At 45.6% G+C, this 23,996-nt stretch overlaps 1 protein-coding gene across 1 annotated transcript in view; it reads left to right on the top strand.

The window, feature by feature from the left end:
- The window catches only part of SGSM2 (small G protein signaling modulator 2), a 129,918-nt gene extending 106,419 nt beyond the window's left edge, over window positions 1-23,499 (top strand). Inside the window, exons 14-24 of the mRNA XM_032779437.2 lie at window positions 999-1,063; window positions 1,572-1,717; window positions 3,041-3,169; window positions 6,656-6,838; window positions 8,408-8,821; window positions 9,920-10,044; window positions 11,079-11,161; window positions 11,690-11,799; window positions 15,585-15,681; window positions 18,461-18,628; window positions 20,314-23,499. Coding sequence (XP_032635328.1) covers window positions 999-1,063; window positions 1,572-1,717; window positions 3,041-3,169; window positions 6,656-6,838; window positions 8,408-8,821; window positions 9,920-10,044; window positions 11,079-11,161; window positions 11,690-11,799; window positions 15,585-15,681; window positions 18,461-18,628; window positions 20,314-20,402 — 1,609 coding nt within the window. The 3' untranslated portion in view covers window positions 20,403-23,499. The remainder of the gene's footprint in view (window positions 1-998; window positions 1,064-1,571; window positions 1,718-3,040; window positions 3,170-6,655; window positions 6,839-8,407; window positions 8,822-9,919; window positions 10,045-11,078; window positions 11,162-11,689; window positions 11,800-15,584; window positions 15,682-18,460; window positions 18,629-20,313) is intronic.
- Window positions 23,500-23,996: the final 497 nt, after the last annotated feature.

The following is a 23,996-nucleotide window of genomic DNA, read 5'->3' as shown; positions in this document are numbered from 1 at the left end:
TAGAAGCAGGTGAGTGCCGTTTTCATTTAGCTGGTGTTCTCCAAGCCTCTGGTTGGCACAGCATTTTTCCCTGCTGCATGTGTTTCAGTGCTGTGCCCTTCTCCTGCTCCCCTTGGAAGGTTGCTCGACACACCTCTAGACTTGCGTGGTGGGAAACGCTGGTGTCTAGTAGCACCAGTCAAAAAATGCCAATTATTTTTTGGCCAGGAATGTTCTAAAATTGTTGGTATCGTGGTTGAAATGCCCCAGGAAGTTTTGTTTTAAAAAACTCCTGTAGTAAAATTGTTGGTTTTAAAACTGAATGTTGTTCAGGGGGTAAATTGTTTTTTTTTAAATCGAAAAACTTGAACATTTCAATCAAAAAAACTTGAGCCAGCTCTTCTGTCTATGCCTGTTTAGATCAGTGGTGGAGACGGCTTAGTTTTATGGACAGAGGCAAACCAGTAATCCTTCAAAGGATGCTTACATCTAGGGTTACCAGACAGCAACAGCGAAAAAACGGGATGAGGGTGTGGGTAATAGGCGCCTATATAAGAAAAAGTCCCCCAAAACAGGACTGTTCCTTTAAAAACAGGACATCTGGTCACCCCACTTACAACCCTATTTTGTCAATGGCAGTGGTGTTGTAGCCATGTTGGTCCCAGGGTACGAGATAGAAGGATAGGTGAGGGAATATCTTTTATCGAACCCAGCTACACAGGGCTCTTTTTCAGGTCTGGGGAAGGAGGCCGAACGTTAATGTGGCCTTTGTAATCCACTTGTCACTGTGGTACTGAGTTACCTAAATATTCATGTGGTTTGGGGCAGCATCCCACGCAGACAAGTAATTTTAAAATCTAAAGACCTAGTTCCTGTTGATTTTTTTTAAAACTAAATGTGTCTTATTTGGGTCTGGAAAAGGGGCAGTGTCTATAGATCAGTTGGGATTAGGGATGTGTTCCATGACTTGTGATCTGTATAACCGTAACACACTCGTGTTTAAAAACATCTCCCTACAGAACGCCATTAAAGATGCTGTGTGAAAGCATGAAGAGGCAGATTGTTTCCAGAGCATTTTATGGATGTAAGTGAGGCTGTTTTCCAAAAGGGACAGTGCATGCAGGTCTCTGGCTGGGTTTAGGTTAGAGAGGGATCCAAGCCAAACTATGTGGGGAGGCATTTGAAAGCCAAATCCAGGTGCAAATTTTGCAGGTGGCCCTTCTCTCCATAATGAGCCAAAACAACCTAGAACTTCAGAGTGTTCAGAATCCTGACCCAAATATCCTGGCTTGGTAATGCCAGTGGCTCTTCTGTATGCAGCTATGGAAAACTGATGCTTAAAGCTCTGCCTGTTGTAATATACTTTTACTAATGCACCTTTGTTTTTTCACTTCCCGGCACAAGATTAAATAGTTGTCAACTTTTCATCCCCCTTCCATTCTACCTAGCATGCATGTGGAACTGTGGAAAAGAAAGCTTTGCTCCCAGCTTAAACTGCACAGCTCCATCTTTAAAGGGAGCTGCTGGCATCCTATATAGTCACCTGCTTGCTTATATGAGATCCTGCCATTCCATTTCGACCCCCTCTGCAGGGCTTGCCTACTGCCGCCATTTGTCTACAGTGAGAACGCACCTGTCTGCCCTCGTGAACCACTCAATTATCCCGCCTGACAAGCCTTCCAGCGCTGCCGGAGGCCTGACGAAAGAGGTCTGGAGTAAATATCAAAAGGACAAAAAGGTAACAGGCACAAAACCTCCCCCCACTTCTTAAAGGGAAAAAGTCAGCACCCTGCCCGACCCCCACACGCTGCTCCAGTGTCACTCCCTAATTTGGCTATAAATATTTCTAAGAGTCTTTTCAGGTGTCCAGTGTTGCTTTCTAAGACTGCAAATGAGTTCAGTGTGCCAGCATTTATGCAGATCCAATTCTCACTTACACTAAGGCCCTTTTGAGCTACCAGAGTAGTGGGAAGTTGGCGTAAATGGCTGTTTCACTCACTTTAAAGCCCTTTTCGCTGCTGGAATGGCATAATAAGGACTTGTCTACACATGGAGTTGTTCCTGATGAACTCCATGTGTGGACACACTTATTCCAGAATAAGAGTGCCTTCATGCTGTTTAGTTTAACCCAGCAAGTGGTTTCAGCTAAATAGGAACAATGCACTCTGACTCCAGAATGTGCCCACACATGGGGTTAATCAGGAACAACACCATGCATAGACACCACACAGATGAGAATCAGCCCAGTGTATCTTTAAGCAAGATGACGGATGTTTGTAAACTAGGACCATCTAGAGAACACTAGATCTTTTTTTGCCCTGCAATTTTAGACATTTAAAGTGATGTTTTTATTTGGACAATCTGCTTCCTGATTTTGGGCAGCCCAGAAAGCAGCATTGATGAGGAGAAGACTTGCAAATTTAGGAGCCTGAAAATCTTCAGTAAAAGCCGAAGTGAATTAGGTTTTACATGTAGTTTTTGAAGCAAATATAGCACCATTAAACGTAAGTCATTGCCAGCTCTGATGACCAGAGTCCTCTATCTACAGAACAGATGTAGCACAAGCAGTATCAGGGCAAACTTCTGAGTGCACCAGTCAGTCTACCTGTCTGCTGAACACATGCTCCATAAGCACCTTCCTAAACATCTGCTTAAGTGCGTTCTTGAATCAGGGCCCTAAAGGGCTGTCCGTGGATTCACACTGTGTGAATTCCCTAGAAGGGGGAGAGATGTTAATTCTCCATGGCCTCTTTAATCCTTTTCATTTCTGGTGACACCAAAGGTATAAATTTAGCATCTACATGGTGGTAGATTCCACGATGGACACTGTTCCAGTAGGAACTGACCCATTTTATATAGGCTGCTAATCATATTGGGCCAGATTGGAAGCAATACCTAGAAATAAAAATATCCCTTCTGTATCCCATTGCCAACCTTTTTAAGGCTTCTACTGGGTGTATTTTCCATTAGCTCTATACTTGCAAGTAACTTTAGTGCTTTTATGCAAGCTCAATAGTAAGGTGCATTAAATTTTCCCTCCCCTCTTTCCTGACTGCTTTAGAATTACAAGGAATTAGAATTACTCAGACGAGTTTACTATGGCGGCGTGCAGCATGAGATTCGAAAGGAAGTGTGGCCCTTCTTACTAGGTCACTACAAATTTGGCATGACGAAAAAGGAAATGGATCGGGTAAGTCCCAGCTTCTGAGATTTTAAATGGGATGTCGAATTTTTTAAAAATTAGCAAGCACTAAAAGGACTCTCTAGGTGTAATACATAGTCCATTTTAAGAAACACTCTCCCAGCATGTGGTCTTTAGAGGGCACCAAAACTCGTATTTTTGGATTTTTTTCTCCAGTAGGACTTGGGAATTCAAACTCCTGAGTTTGATGCCACCGTGGGCAAGCCACCTGGCCTTTCTGTGCCTGCTTTCCTGTTTGGAGAATAATTGCCTTCATGGGGCACTTTTTAAATTAGCGCATGGAAAGTGCTTTGCGAAGGCTGCAGCAAAGAGGCTACAGAAGGACCACAGGTCCGTTAAGTCACAGCAAGACGTATGTCTGGGTGACCCAGTGGCAGTTCAAACGCTGTATCTTGAAATACCAGGTCATGCACCTGTGTGCGCCCAGGTTTAATACAGAGGTTCAAAACTGCCCATATAAAGCGTCTGAGAGTGGGTGCTACTACAAAGGACCATGAGGGCTGTGTAGGTTTGTCCCTTTTCCTGGAAGCAGGTAAGATGCATGTTTAAAAACCTGCCCCTCCTTGGAAATATCATTGTGAAGTGTAAATGTTAACATACTATTTGTACCACACACACCCCTCCCACCTTTGCCATGCTAACAACATTTACCACATTTCAGCCCAAGGCCGTTACACACTACAGCCCTAGGGCATGGGGCTTTGATGAAAATTCAGACAGCACATTGCCTAACAGCTAGCAGCCCCATTGCTCTGTTCCCGTAACACAGGGCGCCTCTGCCTCAGAAAAGCTGCAGGGTCCCATACAAACCATTGGGTGTGGCTTTCAGGTAGGGTAGACACTGTAGGGTCTCCTAATCCCATTTTTTGTTCCTGAAGGCCAAACAGTGTGTGAGCAACGTTTCCTTTTTATGAGGCGCTTTACTGGAATGCGTGAAGTGATGCTGACCTCACACTGCAGCCGCCCAGTGACCCTGAAGTTGATGGCCCTGCGTGTCTGTGTCTGCAAAGGGTGATCGTAGGCGAGCAGCCTGAATGCGGCAGAGGGCAGTCCTGCGTGGCTTGTGCCTGCCATAGGTCTCAGTGCGAGGAAAGGGCAGGCAGAGGGATTGGGTGTGTACGTGGTAGTGTGAGCATGTGGCTGTCCGCGCCGCTCCAGAGACTCACCTCGCGCCTGTGGCTGGACCTCTCCGCCAGGCTGCCGTTCTTGATAAATGAGAGCTTTAGCAACAGCAATGCTGGCAACACGCTGCAGCACCTGTGACACTTTGTCCAGCACCTAGCACACTGGGATCCAGATCCATGACCGGGGCTCCTGGGCACAAATAATTATCAATCATAATAACGGTGCATCAGTTTGGGGAGTCAGCCCCTAAACAAACAGACCTGCATTGGATGAAAGGGAGTATTAGGCAAGTGAGAGATCCGAGCGGTCAGAATTTCAGCTCTCCAGGTCCTCAACTGAAACCATCCCAGATGATTTATCACCTTTGCTTTCTGTACTATCATGCCGTCATCACTGAGCAGCCAGGCTGGGGGCACTGCCTCCCCTGGCTCTCCTCCAGTGTCCCACTACGGGTCGTACTGATTTACAACTCCACAGCCACCTCGCCTGACTGATATCCCCCAGCTCCCAGGGAGAAGGCTACCATAGCAACCAGCTGGCAAAGCCAGAGCCTGAAACCCGCTCACTATTATGGCTTTTATCCAGCTCTTGACAAGCAACAGAGCAGCAAAGTTATTGTGTGTCTCCTAGTAGCCAGAGAGTATTTTTGGTGTCTGACTTTCCTTTCTACAGAGGAAACCAGCAGTAGCAAAACTGTATATTACTACAAGAACCACTAGGGTGGGTGCATCTGGCTAGCATGTGACGGTGTCTTAGCTGGAGCATCCACCATTAGAATTGCTCTAGGGTGACCAGACGGCAAGTGTGAAAAATCGGGACAGGGTGGGGGGTAATAGGAGCCTATGTAAGAAAAAGCCCCCCAAATCAGAACTGTCCCTATAAAATTGGGACATCTGGTCACCCGAAATCACTGTCAGCTGCTGATCCTGCAATGAGCTCTGCACAGGCAGTTCCCTGCCCTCATGTCCGGGAGCTCACTGCAGGGGCCTACGTTACAAAGATGGAAGTAGGGGTTGGGGCAGAAATACAGTATGGGGGCCACCAAGTCACATCTCACTTCTAGATGAGATTTCAGAAGGTGGGCAGCGCCCTTCTCATTTATCTGAGGCCAGTCATGAAGTACTGTACTTGAAACTGTTAAAAATAATAATCCTTCCTGCCCTTTGTGGTGGCAGCTTACACCGTGAAGCATGAGATTTGATTGTTCCTGTTTAACAAGCCTGGTGTTAGTGGCTGGCTGCAGCTGCGAACTCTGCACCGTCACTGTTTCCTTTTCATTGGTTCTAGCTTGACCTGCCCTTAAATTTCACTACAGTCCTTTGCCTGTCTGTCTAGCTGTTTGTGGCTCTTTCTTGCCGACCTCTCCCAAACAGCAAATGAAGTTCTGGAACAGCCTTCCGAGGGGAGTAGTGGGGGCAAAAGACATATCTGGCTTTAAGACTAAGCTTGATAAGTTTATGGAAGGGATGTTATGATAGGATAGTTTAATTTTGGCGATTGTCCCTGGATTATCAGCAGATAGGTCTGCTCAGTGGTCTGCAATGGGATGTTGGATGGGATGGGATCAGAGTTACTGCAGAGAATTCTTTCCTGACTGCTGGCTGGGGAGCCTTGCCCACATGCTCAGGGTTTAGCTGATCGCCATATTTGGGGTCAGGAGGGAATTTTCCTCCAGGGCAGATTGGCAGAGCTTCTGGAGGTTTTTCGCCTTCCTCTGCAGCATGGGGCATGGGTCATGGGTCACTTGCTGGTGGATTCTCTGCTTGAGGTCTTCAAATCACAATTTGAAGACTTCAATAACTCGGACATAGGTTAGGGGTTTTTATAGAAGTGGACGGGTAGGGTTCTGTGGCCTTCTTTGTGCAGGAGGTCAGACTAGATGATCATGTTGGTCCCTTCTGACCTATGAGTCTATGAGTCATTTATCCTCACAACACCCTGTGAGCGGGGCAGGACTGGTAACCCCACTGGCCAGATGGAGAACTGAGGCACAGGGATACTAAGTGCCTCGCCCAAGGTCTCTCAGGGAAAATGTCCCAAATCCCAGCTCAGTGATCACAAAACCATCTTTCCTCTCTCTCTCTCTCTCACACACACACACACACACACACACACCCCTACCTTTACTTAACTCCAGGATGGAGCCCATCTCCAGCAAAATAAGAATTGGGGGGAGGTGAGATCTAGACTGCAAACCCAGTTTCTCTGGATCTCAACAAGATTTCAGATCCTGTATGACCACCTCACTAGCTTTAAGCTCTCCTGACATGCGAGCCATGCCGTCTCGGATGCCCTCCTGCTAGGAGCATCTAGCATTTCAGCTGTATTTGTCTGCGTCTTTGTTTGAAGGTGGATGAAGATATTGCTCTCAAATATCAGAAGGTCATGGCCGAGTGGAAAGCCTGCGAGGTCATCGTGAAGCAGCGCGAGAAAGAGTCACACTCCGCCACCTTTGCTAAGTTTTCATCAGGCAGCAGCATTGACAGCCATGTTCAGCGATTGATCCACAGGGATTCCACCATCAGCAACGACGTACGCAGTCTTGTCTAGCTTTCTGCGCTCCTGTGCACTCGTCCTCAAGGAATGTTGCAGTACAACGGGCGATGCTGGAAACATAGCGCACGCAGACACAGCCGGGGGGGGGGGGGGACAACAGTAGCAGAGGCACCCTTGGGAAACTGCCCTCTGCATAATTTAGGCGGTACAGGGAGCTGCTCTCAATTAGAGCCTGCCCTGCAGCTCTGCATCCTGGAATCTCTGTCGCGTTCTGGGCTATGGCCATACCATGCCAAGGCTTGCAACGGGGCACATGTAGGGTAGTCTGTGGTTGTTCCTAAGCTTGCATTGGGGGTATTCTCCCGCAGCTGGCTAAGGGGCTTTCATGGCCTCTGTCCACCACAGCAGCAGAAAATCCCTCTCAGTTAAGAAACTCTGGGGAATGGATTAGCTCAAGGGATTGATAATGGCTCTGAAGATATTTTTGTCTTTGAGTTCTGAGTTCAAATCCAGCCAAGAGCAATACTGATCGGCTGTTACTATTCCAGCAACCATGTGGTGGTTCTCAGTTTCATCACTAGTAGGCAGGTGCTCAAATCAGAGATGACCCCAGAGTTTGGTTCTGCTTAGATGCTGAGCACAGAATAGGTAGGCAGACTGAATAGCCCTTGTGACATAAGGTTAGGCGTTAGCCGCACTGGTAGGCTGTGCGTTGGAGGAAGGGACTGGCGCTGCCCTGGTTACATCTCCAGGGCTACTGATCTGGCACCTTTCACAAGCACTTAAATTTATGCACATGGATATATTAAAAAAAAAAAAAATCCTAGTCATCAAAGCTGTAGGGAAAAAAATGAAAGTCAAGTGGACAGTAAGACTGTATTGTTCAGAACAAACCCACATTGCTAGAAGGGATAGACAGTGACCTAACGGATGTCTCCCGTCTCTAGCCATCTGTGACTATAAAAGCCCCATCACACACATTCAAGATTAGTCTAAGCTATGCACTTCTCTTCCGAACAATAAGGAGTCGGCTCACTTCACTGAGAACAGAACTTGTCCCCAAAATCTGTAGCAAGTTTAAAAAAAAAGATGAAGTTTGACTGCCCAACACAAGGAAGCGAGCATGAGCTGAAGGCCAGTAGCTCCAGGTTCACGAGTGATTTCTCAACTTGGGTGCCTCCATTTTTGGGTGCCCAACTAGAGATGTTTTATAAAGGGGCTTGATTTTTTAAGCAGGTGGGTGCTAGAGTCAGGCCTCTTTAAACATGACTCAGGTTAGGTGCCCAAAAACTGAGACATTCAACATCAAATCACTTTTGAAAATTAAGGACACGGTGTGCAGATATAGGTTCCTAAGTGAATATTACTTTTAGAGTCCCTTCTCTGGCCACATCTAGCCTCTAAGTTCATTGTAAAATCTGGGTAGATCCACTCTGTTCAGCTATAATTTATACACGCACGGATGCTGCATGTGAGAATATACAGATGCTCTACTGTCTCAGTGATCATGTCTATTGAAATAACCTAGACCCACACACGAGTTTGGCTCTCATTTGGTCTTTCCTTTTTTCCCCCTCCTGCAATCATCATCATCATCATCATCAGGTCTTCATATCTGTAGATGAAATGGACTCAACAGAGCGAGATTTAAAAGGTCCGGTTGACCCCTCTTTGACCGTGGTGAACGTCGACACTCCGGTCGCTGCGGCTGCAGCAGAACAGCAATCAGTAGAATTTGATTCTCCTGACTCTGGGTTGCCTTCTTCTCGGAATTACTCGGTCACTTCGGGTATCCTGTCCAGCATCGACGACGGGCAGAGTGTCTGCTTTGAGGATGGGGCGGAGGAAGAAGTTAGCGCCGACTTAGAAAGACCAGATCTGGACCTGACCCAGGCTCAGAAAGCCAAGGCAGTCCCCTCAGAGCCTCAGGATTCTGTAATGGAGGAACAGCTGTGCTCCCAGTTGGATTATTTAACGTCTGGCGAGGACATTGGTTCTGTTTGTGGAGCCGCCTATACAGTAGGTCACCATTTATCCTATTATGCATCAACCTGTGTCTGTAGAGCACTCTTCCTTCTCTTCCTCTCCAAGGCCCTGCATGTATTTCAGCCTCTCTGTCAAGCAGAATTTAACTAAGGATAGGCCAAAACCAGAACCTAAACTCTGAATGTCAGGGAGCAGGAGGGAACCCCTGCATCCAAATCCATCCGAGTTGTTTTACTGCTGGGTCAGATCCAGATCAAGAGCAGCCTTTCTTCTGAGTCCAATTCAGAGGTGGCCAAAATCTCAAAGGAACAACTCAGAGTCTGGCACCGTCTGATGCAAATCCTGACTTATGAAACTGCACCCTAGCCTGAATCCATCCGCTCGGATATTAGCGTTGCTATAGGCAAATTTAAGCTCTCTTGCTTCAGGCCTGTTCGTGCCAAAAGCCTGCCATCGCTCATTAATAATCCCCTGCAATGCTGGGATGCGCTTGGATGGCTGAGCAGGGAGAGCAGATGCACTGTACCTGGGACTTTCAACAGCAGTGAAGTGGATAGCTGCTCTTTTAATGCCTCCCAGGGAGCTGTATGTATTTAAGATACGGTGTGGGAGTCTAGGCTTTCCGGGTTCAGTGGAATCAAATCACATCCGGGGTCAAATTCTCTGCTGTGCCAAAATCTACTCAGTTCAACAGCAATGAGGGAAGTCAGTTCTGGCGCCCTCTCTGGGCCAACCCACACCAGCCCCTGGTTCCCACTGTGTTTCAAGAATCCTAGGGGTTGCTCTGAACTGGGCCAGCTGGCTGCCAAGGGCCTATACGCAGCTGGAAATTGCCAGAGTGCAATGCACTCAGGCCACAGCCCCCCCAGGATTCCCCCTGTGCAGTTGTGGTGAGTGCAGGAGCCAGGTAAGCGAGCTCTGGTGCTGCTTGGAGCACCCTCTTGGTAATGGTACAGCACAGATTGGCAGATGAAAAGTGCTGTCTCTCTCAACGCGCTTTTCAGTGGGTTTAGGGGAACGAGGCTGAATCCAGCTGCCTTCCTGCTTCTTAACTCAGCTTAATCTCTAGAAGCATCTTTTGTTTAACAGCAAATGTGATTCACTGGGTTTTTTTTTTTTAAAACCTCCTAGATAGAATTACTGGACACTGTGGCCTTAAATCTGCATAGAATCGATAAAGATGTCCAGAGGTGCGACCGGAATTACTGGTATTTTACTGCTGCTAACCTGGAGAAACTCAGAAACATCATGTGCAGGTAACAGCTTGCAAAGTGAACGTGTCTCCTCACTGTACTGCAGCTAACTTGGGTTAATATTAGCTAGGCATCCCTCTCCCATCCCTCCAGAGTGCAGCAAGGTACGGCCAAAAGCTTTGAGAGAAAGAAGATGAGGTAGGATAGATAGTTTAGTGAAGTCCCAGCTTCAAGCTCTCTCTATCACCTTGAACAAATTTTGTAATCTACTTTGTTCCTCACCTGTAAAATGGGGATAATGCTTTACTACCTCCCAGGGGAGTAGCAAAGATCAAATTAATGAAGGAAACTGAGGTGCTGAGTTGCTAGAGTGATATTTAAGCAGATGGGAAGGATACATTCCCAGATCAAACTCCCTCCAGTACCCCAGACCCCTTGGAATGGTCATTACCATCCCTTTAGCAGTGTTGCTGCTAGCAGAGTGTCCTGCTTTACCAGAATAAGTGAGTCCAAAAACTAAAGCTTACTTCTCATAGGGAAAGTTTGGATGCTCAGACATTCAAGGCTGTGCATTGTTTAGGGTTTTCCATAAGCCTCCGGATTACAGTTTCTGAATCTAAATTACGTGGTATGAGCTACCTTCTGCCCCAGTCAAATGGTATTTGAACTCCATACAGTGCTTTAAATCTACTTTTCTGGGGCATGATTCCGAAAGCTGGAATCCGGGGCTGGATTCCCACTGGCTGTAATATGACTAATATGCAGCTGTTCCCTCACAGAGAATTCCCAGAGCACCTCCCCAGAGGGGGTTTTGGAGCAGTATAAAGTTCTCTCCCTCACACAGAATGCTACAGGCTGGTGCAGACAAGCTGTAAGAAAGGATCTCGTTCTCTATTAAACTGTAGAGGTTTTTAGGGTGATTTCTGTAAGCCCAATTAGCTTCCTCCTTGGGGAATTCACCCACTGAAGTTACACCCCATCACTAGACACAGGGCTTTCTATGGGAGTTGGGTCTTAACATTCACTAAAAACAGTCCAGCAGAGGGGATTTAGAGACTACGTTTGCTAGTGTCTCTTCTGTTTCTTTCTTCGTGCAGTTATGTTTGGGAGCACCTGGAGGTTGGATACGTCCAAGGCATGTGTGACCTGCTGGCTCCTCTCATGGTTATACTTGATAATGGTAAGCGGGCCAAGTTTTCCTTTTGTAATGCTTTGCCAGGAGGAGCCCTCGGAACACACTGAGTCAAAAAAGTACCACATTTGGGAGGAAGCTGTGCGCATTATGTAATGGCAACTCCCCTAAACAGAAGCCTGCAGTGTTCCAGTCATCTTCCTGTTGCGAAGTGACTCACAATGGCCTCTTGTGGATTCCCTATGCATTTGCCTCAGACTAAAGTTGACTTGTGAACAGAGGTTACAGTATTGTTGTAGCTGCTGGTACTGCAAACTCAACATGGGATCTGCAAGTCTAGCTGGGTTCCTTGTGCCTCTCAAGTCACCACTAGTAAGAGAGGCTCTGCAATCAGAACAGACATTTCAGTGGCCTGCCTCATATTTTCACCCAGCATTGATCACGGGGGAAAACAACAGATTTGGAAGGAGAAAGCTGCTCCTACCCCCAGCGTACCCTGCAACATATTGCCTTGTCCAGTACAAACGTGGGTCCCAGGTTTTGCAGCACTCTGATCCATCCACCTTCTATCCACAGATCAACTGGCGTACAGCTGCTTCAGCCACCTAATGAAGAGAATGAGCCAGAATTTCCCCAACGGAGGTGCTATGGACACACATTTTGCCAACATGCGATTGCTAATTCAGGCAAGTCCTCAGTGGAGAGGAGCTGGGGTTAGGGCAGGGGAAGCATATTTGTATCAGCCTTTGTGTCTTACTAGTTTAAAGCTGCCCTGCTCTTGGGCAAGCTCTTCCTGCTGATGCAGTGAGGTGGTGACCGCTCCATTGGGAGGTTAAGCATCTCAGTTCCTGGGTGTCTGCTCTGTGCAGGTAGCAAGCGACGTTTGGGATCACAGAGTCTCATGCAGCTTTCGGCAGGAGCGCTGAGCCTCTCTGGTACAGCACAGCTTTGCCCACAAAGCGCATGGACCAATCATCCTGCACACCAGCTACAAAGAGTAATGACAACATATGGGTCTATGGGCTGATTCAATGGGAGAAGGCTCAGGCCCCCCATAGAGCAGTTGAGAAGGAAAGAACAGTGAATTGTCTTGGCTTTCCTTTGAGCTCACCTGCAGGACTTGCACTGACTGGATCTGTATTCTTGGCAGGCTCTTCTTGCTATAACCTTGGGGTGATTTGTTTCGCCCCAAACATTTCACTGCAAGGCAAGGAAGGTGGGGCGGGGGTGAGGCGAAAAGCAGTCAGGAGCAATGATGGTTTATACGATCCTGTCTGGGCCACTGCTTCATTGTGTGTATCTAGAGCAAAGCATGTGTGAGAGAGAGAGAGGGACAGACACCCACAATTTTTTAGCTGGGTTGTTTATAAGAAGATCACAACTCTTTGGGGAAAACCAAACAAAACCCCCCTGCTGCATCTGATCTCAGTTTTCCAGGGTAAATGGTTACAAAATAATAAATGTAAAATGATAAAACCATAATGTTTTGTACTTAACAAAGGAAAGATTTGGCATGCAAGGAGGGTGACAGGTACTCAGCTTAACCAATTAAGATTGAAACACTTCCAGTACTACAAATATGTCTACACACAGATATTTAGATATGACATTTGATCTTTATAAAATTAGTTTTAACTATATGGGAAGCTTATGTCTGTTTAAAATCATTGGAGACAAAAAAAACTCACTAAGTATCTTAAAGGATCAAAAATTTTAATCAAACAACTTAATTGCAAATTCTCAGAAGAGTCATTGTGTACTTAGAGATTAAGTGCTGTAATTTTGGGGAAGATGTGCTGTATTCATACGTGTCACAGTGCTTGAATCCTTGCTTTAAATATAAAAACTCAGCTCAACCTTAATGCAGACTTTGAGATTAAAATAAAAATAATTTGTTATTCACATAATGTGAAAACATTAACAAGAAGCTGTTTTACTTAATATATGTTTATTCATATCCAAATTGGAGCCCCCAATCCTTTAAAGACTCATGCATGTAGTACTTATTACCATAAGCAATATGCTGGTAATACTCTAGGATAGGGGCTTCTTAATCAGAGGAAGTTACTTTATGGCACCGTCTCTGTTTATTGTTCACCCGGTTGTACTTGGTGAGTAAACTAGCTGAGTGGTTCTCAAGCAGGGGTACACATACCCCTGGGGGTACACAGAGGTCTTCCAGGGGGTCCATCGACTCATCTGATATTTGCCTAGTTTTCCAACAGGCTACATAAAAAGCACTGCCAAAGTCATAGACAATGAGTTGTTTATACTGCTCTATATACTAGACGCTGAAATGCAAGTACAATATTTATATTACAATCAATTTATTTTATAATTATGTGGTAAAAATGAGAAAGTCGGCCATTTTTCAGGAATAGTGTGCTGTGACACTTTTGTATTTTTATGCCTGATTTTGTGAGCAAGTCATTTTTAAGAGAGGTGAAACCTGGGGGTATGCGAGACAAATCAGATGCCTGAAAGGGGTCCAGTAGTGTGGAAAGGTTGAGAGCCACTGCTAATCCAAACAAATGGTTACATTTGGCTTATTGTGCTGAATGAGCAAATGCATTAGAACAGATCCAGGGCAGTGGAGTTTGTTGAAATTGTATTTCCGGGTCTGGCTGTCCAGTCCTGCGGCTCTGTAGCAGATTTTAAAGGGCAATAAAAATATCAGAACAGATTAAATAAGGAAGATGGCTGGGAGGGCCAACACATTCAACACTTTTGCTGCTGAATAGCAACTTACTTCAGAACCTTGGGCGGGCGTCAGTGAAAAAGGTGCTCACTCACTAGCCCGTCAATTGGCCTCTGGGACAAAACATCTTAACTTTCATTCACTTCCACTTTTTATGCTTGAGACATTCACCTGACATCTGGTGAGAGGTCTTCACATTTTATAGATCTTCCATGCTGCAGCGAGTTACAATTCATAGTCTAAGTAGAGATTACTCCATATAACAAAATGGAGCAGATTATAAAATCTAGTCCCTGCAATCCTTAAATGGGTAATTCTATGGAAATCCGTGAGACCACTCATGTGAGTCAGTCTTGCAGGACTGGACACATCATTAGCTTCTTTGAACTTTTCGACCACAATGCAGGCTGGTAGATCTCTGTTATTTGTGTTGTTGGACCCCACCATCTTAGGAGCTGCACAAACGTCTAACAAATAAATGGTCCCTGCAGCAAAAAGCTTCCATGGCAAGCGACTGACACGTCTTGATTTGTGCCGTTTTGGGTTTGTTGTTTTGATAAATGTCGGCACACACGAGCCAGCCCTGGGATTACCTGCTGCCGGCAAGCAGCGGACAGAGCTGCTGATATTCAAGCAGTAGCTCCCAATCTTTCTTCCCCTCCCGTGACCCACATGTTTAGAACGGCAACCAGGTATGGGACCCCTCTGGGGCGTCGTGGCCCCCAGGCTTTACTGCGCTGCAATGACTAACCATTGCTTTGACCTTCTGGAGCAAGGGTGAAATATGGTCTGCCAAGAACTCGGGCCACAGGGGGAGAGATTTTCAAAAGGTGCATATGGGACCTTAGGATGCTGCTGCTGCAGACAGGTAACAGCCCTATCCCTTGGGGACCTTAAATCGCTCTACAAATATCAACCTGCATGCCACCCCCCGCCGAGGAAAGTAAGGGTAATCCTCATTGTACAGATGAAGAGACTGAGGCACAGAGAATTTAAATGACACATTTAAGGACACGCAGTGGCAAAAGCCTGCAGTCCTGCCTTCTTCTGCCCTGCTCTATCAGTCCCATTCTGTCGCTCCCAGCTACCCCCAAGTAAGGGTAGGCGAGACGTTAAGGAGCTAGAGTGATCAGACACCCCACATTCAGCAATATTAACCTGGCTATGCCAGCCGGATGCTTCATCCCCTGGTTTTTGAAGTGCTGTCCGAACAGCTGTACACAACTGCCACCCTCCTGCCCGTGTGCTGGTGGGAACTCAGCTAAGCAGCTGCAGCAGGGGTATGTCACCATTGCTGTCAGCGAAACTCGGCCAGTTTCTGAGGATCTGGCCCCAGAGGTTTATACAAACGTCCTGCCCTGTTTTTCTGTATACTTGTGAGCAAAGGTTTTGTTCCTCTTCCAGCACAACTGCTCCAAAACGAACGGCTGGATGCTCTAGCCCAGTGTGGCCACCGTGAGCGGTATTATGGTTGGGGGTGACCAGTGGAGAATTCCTCTGCTGTAGGGGAACTCTGAGCTGTCACAGCTGGTGGAGGTAACCTCCTCGACCAGCTGTTTTCCTCTCCCACCTCTGGTGCAGGGTCACGTGGGGGGGCGGGGGGAGACAGAGAGGAGAGTCACTGGCAGATGATAGTGGTGTTAGAGCAGATAAGGAGCAACTTTAACCGCACGGTCAGGCTGGGTGGCGCCCAGGGAATCAGCTCGAAGCGTTTGATACCGGCGCTGTCGGAGGCAGGATACTGAAGTTTAATGGTTTTGTTTTCTTTCCCAGATTCTAGACAGCGAGCTCTTTGAATTGATGCACCAAAACGGAGACTACACCCACTTTTACTTCTGCTATCGTTGGTTCCTGCTTGATTTTAAAAGAGGTAATAACACTCAGAGCCTGACTTGCGTGTCGTGCAATACAGCGAGCAGTGTGGGGTTTGGTTTTAGGGGTAGGAATGGTAAACAGAAGCCGCCATGGTCATGCCAGGGACCCTACATATAATTCTCAGTTTGTCTTCTAACAAATCGGCCCAGCAATAGCTCTGAAGATAGTACAAGGCACCTGGCACAACCTAGTCTTGGTTGGGGCCTGTAGGTGCTACCACATTACACATAATCCTCTATCCCAGGACTGGCCAACCAGAGCCTGAGAAGGAGCCAGGATTTACCAATGCACGTTGCTGAAGAGCCACAATAATACATCAGCAGCCCCTCCATCAGCTCCCGCACCCCACTCCAGCGCCTTCTGCCTGCTGGCAGCCATGCTGATCAGCACCTCCTGATCAGCTGTTTCATAGCGTGCAGGAGGCTCGGGGAGCAGGGAAGGACCAAGGGCACTACAGCCTTGGGGTGGGGGGTGGAGTGGGGGCAGGGCCTGTGGCAGAGACAGGGGTTGAGCAGTGAGCAGCCCCCGGCACATTGGAAAGTTGGCCCCAGAGTCGGTGCCTGTACAAGGAGCCACATATTAACTTCTGAAGAGCCACATGTGGGTCTGGAGCCACAGGTTGGCCATCCCTGCTCTATCCCAAACACCAAGATGTCCTCTCCCACCATTTAATAAAAGCGTATCATAACCCATCGCTACAAACCAAGACAGGTTTCAGAGTAGCAGCCGTGTTAGTCCGTACCCGCAAAAAGCCCACGAAAGCTTATGCTCAAATAAATGTGTTCGTCTCTAAGGTGCCACAAGTCCTCCTGTTCTTTTTACAAACCAGGAGACGCTGCTTGCTGTGGAACAAGTCAATAGTTCATTTAAACGCACATACGCCAGCTTTCCCCAGATCAGGTGCTTAAAGAAATGTTAACACTCAACTATAAAAAGTACAAATGTTCGCATGTTTTAAGTGCGAGTCTTGCAGAGAACAGATGGAAGAGGAGAAAAAATGAGAGCCTGTCTGTGGGTTCTCTCTCACTGGAGCAGATGGTGGGTGGGGAAGAGGATTCTGAAGGGACCCCCAAATCCTCCTCCAAAGAGGACCACAACCAAACACACATTGTAGAGCAGTGATACTCAGACTGAGGCTCGTGAGCTGCGAGTGGCTCTTTATCCCACGTGATATTAAAACAGTGTGATTTCATTAAATTATTAACCAATCAGGATGCTTTTACTATCTTATTAACGAATTGTAGTTGATAAAAATAATAATACTTGGCCTGTCATTTTGCTGTGAGCATAATCTATATAAAAACGAAGTCGTTCCCCATCAGATTGTTTAAATGTGAATATATAGCACTAAAGTAAATGAAACAATGAATTCGCATGACTTTTGGGTAATGTTGTTGGCTAATTTGGCTCCTGAACCACTGAGGTCTGAGTCTTACTGCTGCAGAGCCTACGCAGTCACTGGGCCCAGGTGTTCTGAGAGTTTTGAACTGTTAGAGCCAGACTCTGCTCGCAGGCATGTCGGTGGAAATCTGAATTAACCCCACTGCTTTCTGTGGACTTGCTCCAGTTTCCACCAGCACCTGGTAGCCCTTAATGGTCAGTTTCTGCGTCCGGTTCATGCCTCACTTCCTGTACCCACAACAACATTGGCAAGAAGCAGCTACTCTCAGCCCAACAAAATACAGAAACTGCCATGAGACCTTTATGGCTTGTTCTTTGCTGTAACAATTCCTGTGCAACCCTTTTTAAAGCCATAACCTCCGCAGGGTAGACAGTGCTTTCAAACCCTCAAGGAAGCGAGATTGTTTCTTGTTAATAAATAGTGAAGATTTAGGATTAGAAGCCCCAGTCAAAATTGGAGCCCTACGTATTGTCCATAAACAAAGTAAGAGCTGATCCCTGGCACAACAAACTTAGGGCTAGATTTTTAAAAGGTATTTAAGCACCTAGTGGGATTTTCAAAAGCACCTAGGTGCCTCAAGCCATTGAAATGAATGGGAAATGGGCACCTAGATACTTTTGAAAATCCAGCTAGGCCTCAAAATACCTTTACACATCTGGCCCCTAGCATCTAAATAGACAAGACAGAGGAAGGGGAAACTGGAGACTGATTCCAGCTCTGCCCTTGGCCTGCATGGGGACAAGTCACTCCACTTCTCTGCCTCACAGTTCCAGTCCAGCAGAGCACACTGACTCACTCCTTTGTGTCTCACTTGCTTGGGATGTGCGCCGGGCCATTGAGATTATACACTTAGTGGCAAACTCATGTCTGTTGTTACATGCCTGCACTGTGATCTGTATTTGCTTTGTATGTCTTGTGAAATTACTAGTTAATTGTCTTTGTAATCTGCGAAAAAAAATCTCATTTACTCCTATAACCCCCTTCTCTGCTGGTTATATATTTCTTTTCACTCAGTTTCTAGTCTCCAGGGAACAGCCTAGTGCTGTTGAAATCCCCGGTGTTTAAGGGAACGTTTCATTCCCACCTCCCAAAAGGGAGATCTGTCATATTTCAGTCTGGAAAATTTTTCTATTCATAGGACGTTTTTGTATAAACAAAAACTCAGAACCAAAGTAAGCTTATTATTGACAGCGCACTGAGCCTATATAACTGCTAAGGAGCAGGTTTTGCCACCGTGACTCATGTGAGTGTCAGAATCTGTCTCCTAGTACTGTTTGACCTCTGCCTAAGGCCCTAGAAAACATGTCCTTTGAGAAACAGAAATGGTCAGCTTGAATAATCAGATGCTCTTGTAATGTTTATTCCCATTCAGAATTGTTGTACGAGGATGTATTTACGGTGTGGGAAGTTATTTGGGCAGCAAAGCACATCTCTTCAGAACATTTTGTCCTTTTCATTGCCTTAGCACTAGTGGAGGTCTATCGAGAGATTATCCGTGATAACAACATGGACTTCACCGATATCATCAAGTTTTTTAATGGTAAGAAATGAGTGTGGGTTTTTTTTAAATACCCGTTGATAAAAAGCAGCTGAATTGTGTCATTCTCCTCTCCTTACATTCTCCCCATTACTGTCTGGTGGGTTTTTTAGATCACGGTGTGGGAAATAGGCCAAGATTTTCAAGTGACTAGTGATTCTGGTTACCATGTTTGGGTCTGAACAGGTTAATGCAGCTGTTTTCCAGAGGGTGGGTGTTCTGCACTTTTCAAAAGCTAGGGCTCTTAAGAAGGTGTCTCAAGGTGGGCACCCAAAAAGCAGAGAAACCCAAACTCACTCCTCACTGGTGGCCACAGTGTTTATATGCAGGTAACCTCTCTGGTGGCCGTAGATCAGGGTTTCTCAACCTTTTTCTCTCCAAGGCCCTACCAACACACTATAAAAACTCAAAGGTCAGACGTATGGTTTAAGATTACCAGAGTGCTTTCCACCTTTATGTCCTGATCCTACAGACACTTTTAAGCACACGAGTAACTTTCTTAATGCGAAGAGTCCTGTGGAAAGCAAATTACTCATGTCCTTGAGCATTTGCAGGATTGGGTCCTGACATGGCAGCCCCAAAGTGTGCAAGAAGTAATCCCGCCATGGTACAATATGTCCCTTACCAAACACAGAGCTGCAGTGCAGCAGAATATGCTGCAAGGCAAGTCATGGCCAAGTGCTTTGCTGAATACGAGCATTCCTGAATTGGAGTCTAAGATCTTATCTTCCACCATGAATCATTAAACTATTTGAAAAGAATTACAGTTATGAGATTCAGCCATAGATTTCAGCAGCCCTGAATCCAGTTTCATATCTGCTTTAGCTGCTCTTATGCCCTGGGCCACCCCCTCCCTCTGCACAGGGAAATTGACTGGACCAGCTCTTGTGGCGCACACACTGTTCTGCAATATCTATTCTGGACTAAGGGTGCCTGTTTCCAGTGTAGCTTAATCTGCTTCAGAAGTGGATTAAACTAAACTGGTAAAAGACCCCCTTAGAACAGAACAAGTGTCCAGATGGGGGGAGCTATTCAGGCATAGTTATTGTGGAATAGCTTATTCTGGAATAGGTATTCCAGGCACTTTTCCCATGTAGACAACCCCTGTTTCATCACACGTCACGGCTGCCCTCTCTTGGATAGCTACTTCATTGCGGTTCCAATCCTGCCAGCACATGTTAAAGTCTCACTGAGTTCAGCAGAGCTATTTGCAGGCACCTTTGTGGAAGTAGGGCCCTCACTGGCAGTTTTGTGGAACCTTTAAACTATATTTTAAACATTAAAGCAGCAAGCATTCTGTTGCTGGAAAATTTAAGACTTGTACCACCCCAAACTTTTTGGTCCTACAGCACGTGTACACATGCCTACGAGAGACTGAAAGTAGCCAGCATTCTAACCTGTGTAGGTACCAAACTAGCCTATATCTCCTCCGATCCCTGTGGCTGTAGGGAGCTGGGATTTTCCACAGTACTAAAACAGAAACAAAAGGGGTTGTTAGCACTGCAGATAGGATCTTTGGACCGTTAGCCCCCCCAAGGATTAATCCTGGAATTTTTATGGCACAACTGACTGTGCAAATCAAGTCATGCAGTGCTTTCGATGGCTGCACGTATGTCTCTCTCTGGCTTGCAGGAGCCTGAGTGCCTGAGGCTGGCAGCTACAAATCAGTGTCTGTCTCTCTCTTGTAGAAATGTCAGAGCATCACAATGCCCAGGAAATCCTGACGATCGCAAGGGGCCTCGTCTACAAAGTGCAAACGCTGATTGAAAACAAGTGACCACGGACCGAGCGGAATGCGGGCTTAGTGCTGACTGTGGGACGAAGCATTTCTTGCACTGTAACTTCAGATGATGTTTTAATTGCATCTTCCATGTAATGTAGTAAATAGTCCAGAGATTTGTAACAGACTTTTAAAACAAACAAAGTTTTCCACCACCAGATGATGAGGTTTGTGTTGGATAGTCAGTGTTATGCTCACTTGGTATTGCGAGGCAAAACTTTTTTTGGCATTCTACCCTCTCCGAGTCTCTAGATATTGTCCAGCTACATGTCTGAGATACAAAAGGAATTTTGGAGTCATACATTGACCTATCAGACCCTTAACACACTAGGAAGATTTTGTGCTTGACGGAAACTCCCTGGGCACGCAGACTTAAGGCCCCCAATTCAACACCCAGTGAAGTCTGTGAGCACTGGATCAGGATCTTAGACAAGAAAATGCTGTGGAGCTCACGTAGAATACGTGAAAGGATGCCCCAGCTCCCAAGAGTGTTTTGTCCATATGATGACTGTCCATCCTGTTATCTAGAACCATTTGTAATCAGGTTAGAAATCATGCCATTGAAGATAATAAAAACACCCTGCCTCCGAGAACCAGAGAAGCCAAGCCAGCTTACTCAGAAAAATCCGGGTCAAATATCTTCACTAGGCCAAAACATGAGAGGTGTTGATCCACAGTGACTCCTGGCAGTATACCATTAGCTGCAGCTTATCTACAGGGACCATGCAAGTCAAGTCAGATGGTTGGCCTAAGCATACCTGTTTTAGCCCTTACTAGAAGAGGAAAGCTAGGATTAAAATCTGAGGGGGCAACTTGTGAATTGCTGCCTCCAGAGATAGATACAAGATGCTACATCATTCCTCTCCAGATTGTTTGCTAACATTTCAGTGAAATTGGTCTGAGAAGACATTAAGAACAATTTTCAGTACCCACAGCCCTACTTCAGCAAAACCTCTGAGTATGTGATTAAATCCATCCCTGTGCTGCTGACCTCTACACATCTGCTTAGCTTTACGTTTGTGCTTACTGTGGTGCTGAATCTGGGCCAGAAAGATTATAGTCTCTTTAGGGTAGGAGCTGGCTTTTTGTTCTTTTTGGACAGGGCCTAGCGTTCTGGGCTGGGGACCCAAGGTGCTACCACAATATAAATAAAAGAGGCTCCAGCTATCAGGGATACATTTCTGCTACCGCTCCCCACACTAAGTAGTCAGTACCTTACTCTGAAAGTATTCCAAGGTGGCAGAATCTGGCCCTATATAGTTTACACTTGCAGGTTAGTCAGATCTTGAAATCTGGCTTAGTGCATAGGAAATTAAGCCCCTGCTCATGTGGTTGTATCTCCCACTCCTGCACCTATGTGGAGTGGGGCAAGTGCAGGGATCTGCAACAGGAAAACTGAGGGCAGGAGTGGGGCTTTAACATACTGTAGAACCTCACGAATACACGTCCCCTGGAATTTGCACATTGACTTTTCAGAGAGCTGTAGGACTTCATTACTTCTGAAAAATAGAATCCAGGCCGTCACTAATTCCCATGTAAGTGTCAGCATTTGCCAGATTAACGAAGTGTATTTTGCTAGGCTGTCCTTTATTTTACTGCATTTGCTGTGGCTAGAATGTTTCCATGTAAAGATGCAATAGATCTCTCTGTCAGTTGCATGTATTCCCGAGGTCCTACATCATTCATTTCCGTATCAGGCTGAAGTTTATAGTGGTGGCACAATACTTACACCTCCTCCACTGGGGTAAGGAGTTGTGACAATTTAAACCTGCTGAGGAACTGTCCTCGGGCTTTTGTAGTGTCAGTGTGTTTATATCTCCCCAGTGTCACCACAGAGATTATAGTACATACCTAGATCCAAGACATACTGTGAGAGTCTTCAAACTGATCAGTTAGACTGAAAGTTTAATGATGCAGCAGAAAGAGAATTATCACTATGCCAGCATGAGATAAGATGTGATCCTCATGAACGTCCAATGAAGTTACCCGTTGATTTCACTAGAACAGGCACATGGGCACTTTTTTAAAAAAATCCAGAAGCGCAAGTCCCACTGACTTGCAATGAGACTTGTGCTCCTAAATCATTTGCACACTTTTGAAAATTCTATCCTTTGCCAACGTGCCTCGACATTAAAGATGATTAAATCTCTTCCAAGGGAGCTATTAAAATTAAATTTAGTCCTGAACCAAAGCCCTGGAGCCAAACACCCTTAAGCTGAGATCATCTTGAGAGTCCTCTTGAAAATTCTACTCTCAAAAGATAAGACCGCTGGCATGACGTTGCGCCCATTAGCGTCATTGGTGAAACTCCACCTTGGACTTAGTGAAAGCAGAGTTAGGCCAACGCTAAGCACATCTGGAAAGTGCACCCATGACATATGGGTCTATCTTAGATGATCATTAACAGATTTCTACTAGGAAGGGAATAAATCAGTGTTGTAGGTTTGAAAATACAAAAGAAAAACTCTACCCAAATTTCAGCATTAGAACTAACAGGACCAGAGTTAGAAAAATACTAAACATTAAAGTATTAGACCAGTGACTGTTTACCCATTGTTTCACTTGCATCTTTTACACAGTATAAATTGTTTGGTAAACCGATGCATTTCTGAAACAGGTTATAATCCACAAGTAGCCCACTGTGAAATTTGAGGCACATTACCCTCAGTTAAAGTCTGTACAAAGATACAGATTGAATTATGCCAAAGAATCAGTACAGGACACTCATTCCTCTTTGTTATATTTTTACAAAGCAAGAAAAGTAAGTTTCAGGTTTATAAAGACACAACAGACTTTTGTATCCTTAATATTATTATGAGACTATACAGTATCTCCACCTTGTTATACAATAAAATGGGTAGAGGCCCTTATTCTCAGATTTTTTTGAAAAAACAGTAAAAGATGTTTAAATATAGAATTGAAGATGTATAATAACTCTGTAATGTGCCCATACCTGGTGAAGTTAGAGGGAAGTCGCTTTTAAATTTGATCCACTTTCTGTAGACCTTTGACTTTGACAAATGAGGAGTTGTCATTCATGCCTTACTTGATCAAGCTGCCCAGAAAATGGTGTGTTCAAAACTTCCTTGTTCAGTCAAAAAAAACACACAACAACAATTTTTTCCTCCCAGAATATTGTTGCAACATTGTCCTGGTTCCACTAGTCTGTCTGTCCATCTGATCTGTGCCATTTGTATAGTTTCTTGGGCCCTTAAGAGGACTCTCTGTCATTTCAGATACACCCAAATATCATGCAGTCAGTTACCACTATCAACTTTCCTGTGACCTGAACTAAGGAGAGAAATGAGAAGTTTTAAAGTGACCTGTTCCTTTTTGATTTCACAAAATAGGGCAGAGGAAATCTCAGTGTATTTTGAAAGGCCTCTCCGTCTTAATTCATTGCAGGATGGGTTTGCTCCCTACCCTCCCTTCTAGCCAATACATAAAGATTCCCCTCTTCTTGCTGGTTTTCCATGGGAAAAGCTGCTGATTTCAGAATTGTGCAGTCTTAGATTTGAACCATCCTGACTTTCCCCAGGGCTTCATTCTCTTTGCAGAATGATGCATCAGCTGTTCAACAAGAATCCATTC

Source organism: Chelonoidis abingdonii, chromosome 20, assembly GCF_003597395.2.
Source record: "Chelonoidis abingdonii isolate Lonesome George chromosome 20, CheloAbing_2.0, whole genome shotgun sequence".
Lineage (NCBI taxonomy): Eukaryota > Metazoa > Chordata > Testudines > Testudinidae > Chelonoidis > Chelonoidis abingdonii.
Note: the sequence above shows the minus strand (reverse complement) of the source record. Positions and strands in the feature narration are given on the sequence as shown.